The sequence below is a fragment of the Diorhabda carinulata genome, chromosome X (genome assembly GCF_026250575.1).
Source record: "Diorhabda carinulata isolate Delta chromosome X, icDioCari1.1, whole genome shotgun sequence".
Taxonomy (NCBI): Eukaryota; Metazoa; Arthropoda; class Insecta; order Coleoptera; family Chrysomelidae; genus Diorhabda; species Diorhabda carinulata.
The window spans coordinates 16,390,468-16,401,184 of NC_079472.1; the positions used below are offsets into that span (position 1 = coordinate 16,390,468).

The 10,717-nt window shown below is 32.8% G+C and overlaps 1 protein-coding gene across 1 annotated transcript in view; it reads left to right on the forward strand.

Moving 5' to 3' along the window:
- LOC130900648 (S phase cyclin A-associated protein in the endoplasmic reticulum) overlaps positions 1-10,292 on the forward strand; it is a 70,207-nt gene extending 59,915 nt beyond the window's left edge. The window contains exons 19-20 of the mRNA XM_057811392.1: positions 7,754-7,924; positions 10,164-10,292. Of these exons, the coding sequence (XP_057667375.1) occupies positions 7,754-7,924; positions 10,164-10,244 (252 nt within the window). The 3' untranslated portion in view covers positions 10,245-10,292. The remainder of the gene's footprint in view (positions 1-7,753; positions 7,925-10,163) is intronic.
- The last annotated feature ends 425 nt before the right edge of the window (positions 10,293-10,717 follow it).

A 10,717-nucleotide genomic window follows, 5' to 3' on the forward strand; every position in this document is an offset into this window, starting at 1 on the left:
GGTAGATTTTCGTTGGCCCTTCTGCGATTATGTTTTATAGTCAAGTCGTCACATTTGGGTTCAGGTTTAGCATCTGTATGGATCAGTCGCGTATGGCTTAGACGGAGACGCGTCAGAAGAACTTAATCTCTACGACTTTTCGGTAGCACTGACCATGGTTGCAATTCACGAAGCTTGTATGTTAATCATTTGTCTCTCATTCATTGAACAACTTCACGTTGATTTAATATGGGCACTGGTTAAAAAGTTCACCCACTCCTCATTGTCACAATTTACAGTTTCCTTGGCGACCGGGCCTGCCTCTTCGCTTTCTTTCATTCCAGTACGTGAGGGAATTTTTTTTTTGGTATCTTTTTTGTGGTGCGAATTTTTTTGGTTTGAGCTAAGTTAGCTCGATATATTGCTTATAATTCAGCAGTGAACGTGGATGGGGTTGAAGGAGCTTTTAGCATATATTTGGAGCTTGGTAATGAATTTGATGCTTTCTATTATCCATGGAGTAGTTTGAGAAAATTCTATTGGAAGACTTGCAGGAAGGGAGAAATTTAATTCGCTTAGATATGATCTAGATAATCCTGCCATAGAAAGGCTTGGAAGTTCTGGGTTTATTTTAAAGAAGATTTGAGAATTTCTTGGAGATATGGCTTTATTGTTTTTCAAAATTTTCTCCTTTAAGATGAATACACTTTTGAATGCGTTTGAACCAATTGAGGTATCTCCAAAATATGTCATTTGAACTCTTCAATCGCTTCTTCAGGTGTAGAAAAACGTTTATTTATTTTTGATCTGCGAGAATAAGACGAAATCATTTGGTGCCAAACAAGGACTGTACGGTGGATGATCTATCAATTCGATGTATTAATATTTTCATGCAATGTTGAATGTATTTGAGTGGAACTGATGCACAAGTATGCCTCAATCTCACATTCTGTCACATGACGATATTGCAATATCACTTTACGAATATAATCGATGTTTTGTAGCACAACTTTCACGAAATTCATCCTGTAGCGAAGTGTGACCACGATTGAAGTAGCATCTCTTGTATATTATGTGGAAAATCTTCAGAAATCAACTGTCATTTATAATTATTCGCGTGCTTAAGAGATTTCGGGAGTTGACAGCTCTGATGAGATGCAATATTATCAAAACCGATCAACGTATCACAACTTTCTCTTCGCGATTAGGATTTTTCACTGTGACCAAAAGTTTAATGTCGCGTTTTACAGAGGAAACGTGACTCAAAATATTTTTTGTGTTTTATCGATATCTCGCTATCACACCTTCATTTTCCAACATTTAATCTTTTGGTATTATTATTATTATTGTAAAAAAAGAGACGATACTTTCCCATCAATACAGTGGAATAAAAATGTTACGAGGGTTTTCCGATATAACAAAGAAACAGGAAAGTTTCGATATGCGGCAACGCTGATAGGAATAATCTAACATTGCTATAATAAAGTTTGTCGTTTCTAATGGTGGACGTATTCAGAACGTGACTTAACCTAACCAAAATCGGCTGTCGTATCAAAAAACAAATTGAACATCCACCATATAGGCTTGATCTGTCCCTGTACGACTATTTTTTCGTTCGCAAAGCTGACGGCCGAGTTAAGGGGTAAAAGATTTAACAGCGACGATGAAATCAGATATACAGTGCCCCCTGGAACGTAAATTTCTACATAAATTTCTGCAGGCAATGAACAAAAGACTAAAAAGATTAGATTCGTTGAATCTCCTCATACTTCGAACTATAATCAATTCTGTATTCGTTTTCCAATAATAAAAAAAAAAATATTTTGCTACAATATACGATGTCTAATTTGAAATATGGAAACTGCCTTTCGTGAAAAACGATGTTTGTTAGTGAAGAAACGGTTTCTGGCGACGAGATAAAAATTAGTGTCTGTTAAAAATATTTTCTATCCTAGGACAAACTTTATATCATATTCGTTTTCGCTCTAATGAGCACCTATGTACGATAGAGATATACTTTTATCGTTTAAAAAGATAGCGACTTGTTTTGAATAATTGAAAATATCAATTTTAATCGTTTTAAATGTAAAACATGTGTGTAGATACAAAAAAGTGGGTAATTATGTACTTGGATTTGAAAAATCTCTATTGGTATTTCGCCTACATGGAAAAAACATCAAGAATGAATATTTATCCTAATTAATTAATTATAGAGACGGTGAAAATTGATTTTTATAAAAAATAATTACATAAAAATATCAGGAGCAGTATAAACAATTGAAAGATTAGTATCCAGGACGCTTATTACCAAAGAGAATATTTAGGACAGAACGAGGACGTAGTGGAAAGAAGGAATCAGGAATAATTGAACTGCAGAAGAATATGATGGGAAGGATAACGAAATTGACGATGAAAATACGGGATTCGATAAAATCACGAATTCGCTCGCACTTTCTATATTCTCTGAGGGATCATTTGAGAAATAAATTAAGAAATTGGAGATTGGAGATTACAAATTACTGTTCAAATTATCATAAAATCAATCGATAAGTCGTGTCATTGATACGCAGATGGCGCTGCTATTGTTAAATCCATTTGACTTTTATGAAGTACTAACTTCCAAAATACCTACATTGCTTCTTGATGAAAAAAAAAATGACACCGAACGTTCACCGATGATGGTGAACGTTCTGGTCGTCCTATCGAAGTGGATACTCCAGAAAACATAAAAAGAGTCCACAAATTGGTTATATCTAATCGTGAATTGAAATTCCGTGAGACAGAAGGCAACGTGTTTACAATTATGCGCGAAGATTTGACCACGAGAAAGTGGGTCCTGCGTTAACTCAAAGTCGATCAAAAACAAAGTGTTGATGATTCAGAACAGTGTTTGGCCATGTTTTTTGGGTTGATATGTGACAATGGAGGAAAAATGGATACATCATTTCACTTCGGAAAAAAAACAATCATCATCAGAGTGCACTGCAGCCGGTGAACCACGTTCGAAACGTCCAAAGACCCAACAATCAGTTGGGAAGGTTAAGACTTCAGTATTTTGGGCCGTGCATGGAAAAGTGTTCATCGATTATCGTCAGAAGGGAGAAACAATCATTAGCGAATACTACATAGAGTTATTGGATCGTTTCAATGCAAAAATCAAGGAAAAAACCATTGTTGCACCAAGACAATGGACCGATTGACAAGTCGATGGCAACGATGGTTAAGTTGAACGAATTACCCTTCGAATTGTTCCCTCATTAACCCTATTGTCCAGATCTAGCTTCCAGTGACTACTGGCTATTCGATAATCTCATCAAAAGATTATTTTTATGCAAAAGACAAATCCTTCTACAAGGACGGCATCGAGAAGTTAGAGAAGCGTTGGAATGATTGTATTGGTATTCAAGGAGATTACATTGATGCGAAAAAATCGATTTTTGTTAAAAAAACGTGTTTTTCTTAGTTAGTCACACCACTTATTAAGTGATGTTATATGAGGAACAAATTTTTGTACAGGAAAAAACATCTTCTTCAAGTTTTTCCCCGATCTGCAATCATTTCGTCATTTTTTAATTTGAGGAATTGGGTTTCCATATTTTTTATGATATTTTGCAAAAAAACCACGAAAAATTCCAATATTTTATTTGTTTTGTACGTCTAAAAACCTAAACCTGTCATGAAAATTCTCTTTCGAAATAGATCGCAAAACCTCTTTGAATAGCCGACACGTTCACAAATATCCCCTATTTTAGAATCTCCTATATGTTGGAAAAGAGAAAAAAGTCGCATGAGTTAGATCAGGAGATTACAATGGATTATTAAGAATTGTCGCACGCGGATTGTAGATGAGCAAAAGCTCAGCAGGATCGACTGCCCAATTATGATCTAACACGTGGGATGTATCATATTAACCGCTTCGAAACTACCTCTACAGGAATCGCATCCATTATCTAAGGAAACAACCAGCTTCGTTCTTTTGAAAACGATACTGTTTGGATCGCGGAGAAGACGGTGAACGTCATTCCGCTAATTGCTTCTTGGGATCCAGAACGAATTGGTAGCACCAGGTCTCAACTCTTGTAACGATTGTTGCTCTTGTCCAAATCTTCTTGGACTATGGTGCGAAGTTTGCACCAACAACGTAGTAAATCAGATCAGTGAATTGAAAACAATAACATTTTCTAAACACATACTGAATGATGATATTGATTTGACCAAAACATGGCGCAAATAAAATACGGACTACTTACGCTTTTTGATAGTGATTTATATCATAATAAATTTTCCAAATGCTATAATTTCACTAATATACTAAAAAGATAACATCGATTTTTTCATACGTTCAACGTTTTCGACGAAACGCCCATACTTGAAAGGATTTTTCGGTTCGACATGATCGAATGCAAAATAGACTTATCAAACTGTATGAAATATTTGACGGGTTTGTTGTAGCTCGTTTCAACTCATTATCGAAACTATAATCCGCGTTGTTGTCAAATTGTACGAGAAACTCTTGTCTTACTTTTCCCGATGTAGCCGTGACAAAATAGTCCACCATTTGGCAATGATCCTCTATTTTACAACGATATCAACATTATTAGATATCAAACAATAAAAATATTCATAATTGGATACGGCTTTATTGTGTTAAATTGAGTTTAGTACACTTCGGGATGCGTTTGAACCATCCGATTGAGGTACCTCCAAAACATGTCATTTTGAACGCATCAACAGCTTCTTTAAGACGAAATCAATTAGTGCCAAACAAGGACTGTACGGTGGATGAAGACCCATCGATTCGATGTTTTAACTGTTCAAAAACGTTTTTCTTTGAACTGATGTGTGGTGGAGAATGATTCTGGTAAACAAACGTTTGTGTACCATCAGAATTGACCATCCTACATTGTTCTAATTGACCATTTGATTCGAAGTGCTTAATGCGTGAGTGGCTTTTGTTGGATTTGGCCTATACAGTCGAATGCTGTTCAAATTCGGGTTCATATGTATAGATCCGTTATTCTTCACCTGTCACTCGCAACATGAAACAATCCTCGGACGCTGAGATTTGTCCATTCTCTTATGTTCCGGAGCCAGGATTTCTTGCATTATGTTCTGTAGCAGTAAGTATTTGTCGTTGCGTCTTGGTACTTCATCGTTGGTGATTCTGTCAGTCCAGGGTATCTTCAGGATGCGTCTATAGAGTCACATCTCAAATACATCCAGTTTTTTTGATAATTTGAGTTTTCAAGGTCCAGGTTTCCACTCCGTACAGCAGTTCAGACCACACATGACATTCCATGAGTCCTAATTCGACTTGGAGGCTTAGATTTCTGTTTAATAATGGTCAACATCTTTCTTTAGCGATCAATTCGTCTTAGTACTTCGTCGTTGGTGGTTCTGTCAGACCAGGTTATCTTTAGGATCCGTATATAGAACCATATCTCAAGTCACGATCTTATAAACGTCTTTTGAAGCTCTGTAATTGAATTTTTTCAACGACCTTCATAATGTAGCTAAGTACAACCACGATTGAATTCGGAGAAGTACGAAACGCGGTGGTTCGAGATGGCGCTTCATCACCAAAATTCGGAGCGAATTGATGGATATTGTTGGTTTGATCCACGTCGAAAATCATCGCAAGAACATGTAAATATGTAAACAACTCGACTAGCACTCGGGGAAAACTATCTTTTTCTTTCTATGTGAACGAATAAGAACAATTTCTCAATCCGGATTTTTGGTCAAAAAGGAATTAAAGATAATGATCTTCATTAGTCCAAATTTTAATAGTTTTCGTATTCCTCGAGAGGCCAGCGACGTTGTGTACAAATAAAAAGAATTGGAACAATTAAAATTGATTTTTTATCTATTTATTTATTTATTTAGAAATACTTAGTTTGCGGTACGTGGCAACGTTGTTTTGTTTACTTTGTACAAACCGTCGGTAGCTGAAAATTTTCTACTTAGTAGTTATAATAGATTAGTATCTGAACAACCGCCCACCGGGTGAATAATTCAAATCTGGGCGGTTCGATATACACGCCATTAGAATAATTTATTCATACCCGTAAATTGATATTTGTATATTTATGACAAATAACTGTATATAATGTGGTAATACTGTAGTTTCTAAAACCGTCAATAAATGTACATCAATTTAATAGGTATTTGCATTGTCATCTATCTATTTTTGTTTTATTTTTACTTTTTTGTGTACATTTTTGAAGAAATTTTATGACCGCAATACTAATTCTAAAAGTAAACTCTGTATAAACAAACTTACTTGTAAAATTCACTATGGAAATTCGTAATAAATGAAAAGAAATAGAAAACCAAATTTATAAACTTGGATAAGTCTCAAAATTCGAAATATTTTCGAAATTCGTGGAAAGCTTCCCAAACTTAAGATTATTTTCAAAATTTTATTGGATATTGGTGAAATTCGAAAAAATTTTTGGACTTTATTATATTTATTACGCTAATTCATTTGATTTAAATGTTTTTGAATATATTTTTTTTAAATTTTGGAATACGATAAATGAATCCCAAAGTTATAAAAAATGATTAATTTGTAAATATTCAACAATTTTTGAAGGTCGAGATGCAAAGAGTCGAAAAAAATGACAAATTTTGAAAACAATTCAAATTCAGAACATGTTTTCAGAAAATAAAGAAAAAATTCATAGCATTTGATGAATATATTTCACATTGATAAATTCAAAAATAATGTCAAAATTGATTGAAAAATTAGCGTATTTTGGAAGAATTTTTCAGAAAATTCGAAATATTTCCAAAATCCAAGGAGAATTTGGAATTTTCAAACTTCAAGATGAATTTTTTGAAAAAAATTAGTTAAATTCAAAAAGATTCTATGAATTTCGATATTAACAACATTGTATTGCACGGAAATTTTTTTTGAGACAAATTTTCCGAAATTTCAAAAATATTTCCAAAATCGATTGAAAAATTGGCATATTTTGGAAGAATTTCTTAGAAAAATCGAAATAATTCCAAAATACAAATAAAATTTCGAATTTTTCTGAGATTTATAAAAAGTTTTTAAACCTCCAGATGAAGTTTTTGAAAAACATTAGCTAAAATCAAAAAGATTCTATGAATTCCGATATTAACAACATTATATTGCACGGAAACTTTACTTATTATGGGAAACGCTCTGGCTCTAACATCTTCTTCCACAACTTTCCTCCACTGTTTTCTTGGTCTAATGAGTTTCCTCTTGCCCTCTGGTATCTTCCATTCAACTCCTTTCAAGAGTCTGTCTTTGTCCATTCGTTCTAAGTGAACTACTCATTATAATCTTCTTGTCTTTATAAATGTGCTGTTTGGTGACTCATTGAAAATTTTGTAAATATCATGGTTTGATCTCCTCGTCCATCCTAACGCAGTGTCTCTAAGGTCTTCTTCCACAACTTTCCTCCACTGTTTTCTTGTTCTAACGATTTTCCTGTTGCCTTACGTCTGTTAATCAGACACCATCATTGAAAAGGGTGTAAATTTCATGGTTTGATCAAGTAACTAAATATAGAAAGTTATTTAAAAAAATTCCCATTTAAACCGGAATAATGTTTTAAGACCGAAATTGTATAAAAAGCTGTGATATTTTGTGATAGTTTAGATAGTTTATTTTTTAAATTTTAAGAAAAATATTTATAAAACTTATACTCTGTTAAAGGTATTTTTTAAGGAGGTTATTTCTGAGCGAAAAAAAAATGATTTCACATCGATCATTGTCGTTTTTTTCCCTTTTTTGCAGATGCTATTGGTTAGCGGTCAATCTCCGTCGGTGTTACAGCAAATGTGTTCTCTACCTTTTCCTTATTTCTCAGTGGAATCGCTTTCCAATATATTATATCCGACTCTTCTGGCATGTTGTTCCGGAAATGAGCACACGACATCTATACTCAAACAAGAACTATCCTACAGCGTAAGTATTTTCTTCTAACCTAACCTAACCTAAAACGCAATATGAAAATTTTACCTATTTTTTTGCAATTGAAATGGCGTCCTCCGCCAAAATTTCAATATCTTAATTATAACAATTGAATCGGTCAAAAGAAAATTTACTAAATTCTTATTTATCTTGTATTTGTAATCTAGAAAATACTTAACTGATCAAAAGTTTTTGCCCACTATATAATTTACGTGATAGGCAACAAATTAAAACAATATAATCGATTAAACAAAAGAAGGAAAACATTAGGCAGACATCTCAGTTTTTAAAAAATAGACTAAAAGTTCATCAATACGATAAAACTGCAGTTACGAACCAACAAATATCAAAAATTCAATTATTAGTCGTTGGTAATTTTACTAAAAATGTGTAGGAAGATAAAAAATATATTTTTTTATTTACTTTACAACAATTTAACTGTTTTTGAGAAGCTATCCTGATATAGTTGTGATTTATTTTAGTTTAATTTTTACATAAAATCCTCATCTTGTTCTAAATCAAAAACTTATTAAATTTATTTGAAAATAAAAGGCTAAGTGCCTTAGACTAAATCAAAATTCGAAACGACGGCGTAGCTAGTGCCATCTATCAAATGATTTCATCTTAATTTTTTTTGTGATTTGTGATAAAACATAGTAAATCAAAATTTTATTTTTTTTTAATCGTCAAACATTGTTATTGGTAAATAATGAACAGTTTATTATAATTATTTTCTAAATTATATTGAAAATTCGTAAAATTACGTCTAGTCTCAGTAAATTTTCTCAATTGTCTCAAATTGAGTGATTTTGAGTTCACGCTCACTGATTAGTAATTTTATCCATCGCATTTCACTACGAAAATCAAAAATTGCAACTGAATCAAATGAACGAGAAAATAATTTTTAGAAATGGTTCACATTCGTGCCTAAAAACAGGCTTCAATTTCAGCAGTTGCTTCTTAATTCGAGCTGAATTTCTTACCGGCGAGCATTTTTGTGAGATCATCGAATAGCCTGTAGTCACTGTAGACCAGATCCGACCTATACGATGGATGAGGAAGCGATTCGAAATGTAATTCGTTCAATTTAGCCATCGACTTGTGAATCTTTTTGTGAAACTGGTGTTTTTCCTCTATGTATGAAGCTGTTTTTGCTTCATTTTTGTATTTAAACGATCCAACAACTCTATGTAGTATTCGCTATTGATATCTCTACCTTTTGGCGATAATCCAAGAACACTTTTCTCTGCACATCCTAAAATACTGAAGCCTTAACCTTCCCAACTGATTGTTGGGTCTTTGGACGCTTCGAACGTGGTTCACCGGCTGCAGTCCACTCAAATGATGATCGTTTTGATTCCGTAGTGAAGTGATGTATCCATTTGTGGAATTTTTTGATGTTTTTTGGAGTAATTATCACAATTAGACGACCAGAACGTTCACCATCATCGGTGTCTATATGACCACCTTTCAAATTCAGCAAACCAATCACAAATGGTTCTTTTCGATGGCGCAGAGTTGGGATAACTCTTTTAAAACCTTTGCTGATCTTCTACAGTATTTTTTCCATCAAGAAAAATCATAAATTAACACAAGAAATTGTTTTAAATCTACTGTTTAAATGTTTCTAAACTACAATCATAAACAATCCAAAAATAATAAACCAATTATCTGGAACTCGCAATTTTTAACTTGTTAAATATAAACATGTAAAACAAATAAAGGACATAACTTCGCTTGAAAATATAAAAAAGAAAAATTTGATAAAGTGTATTATTTTGAAATTTAATCAATTGATTATGTGGTAGACAAAAACTTTTGATCGCTAGTGTATATAACATCAGTTGAAATTCTTTCAACTTGTTCTAGACTTTTTAATAATTTCGAAACGACTTTCCTGGATATTTCCAACACTTTCTTTTCTTTTTTTATCATTTACGTTGAATGATTCATGTTGTACTCTACAATTTTTGACACTGAGCATAAAAAAACTCAGTAGAAGTTATAAACAAGAAGAATAACGAATCATAAGATCAGTTTTAGTTAAAATACTGATTTATGTTGTTTCTCAAATTGAAATTTTCGGAAACTATGATCTTGGTTCAGATGGATCACCAATCATCTGATTTCAATCCCAGTTTACGAACGTGGCGTTCAAATGTCAATCAGTTTCCGAACATCATAGTTTCCGAAAAGTCCAAATATACGATGATTTTTTTATTTTTTCCTATAGATTTTGGAAGAATTCAGAAATTCCGAAGCTGGTAGACGACACCGCTTGGTGAAATTGTTGTCCAAAAAGGCAGTCAAGTGAAACGTTATTTTTTATGTGAATATTATTATTAGAAGTTTTGAATTTCGAGTTTATTTATTTTCAATTTGAAATCAATTAACGCACAATTATATGTTCTGGCGAATTTAATGTTTTAAAATAATTTCTATTAAAACAAATTTTGGAGGGTTACTAATTTTGTAATTGTTTTTTTTTTAATTTTCAATTCATTTAACATTAATTTGTTGTTTTACTTATAATATAAAGTTTATAAAGTTCAGTGGCGTGCGTAATCTTTTCGTTTCCATTTTAAGGTGTTAAAATTTGAATTTTGAATCCATTGTCGTCCACAATTATTTCTGTAAAGTTCCAGTGATTTTTTTATGAATCCAATTATTTTCACAATCATTTTTATGGGGTTTTCTTTACAAAAGTTTGAAATAATTACAGCAAGTTTCCGTCAGAAATGTTTTTACGAATTCAAATACTTTCACCATAATTTCTATGGGGTTCTC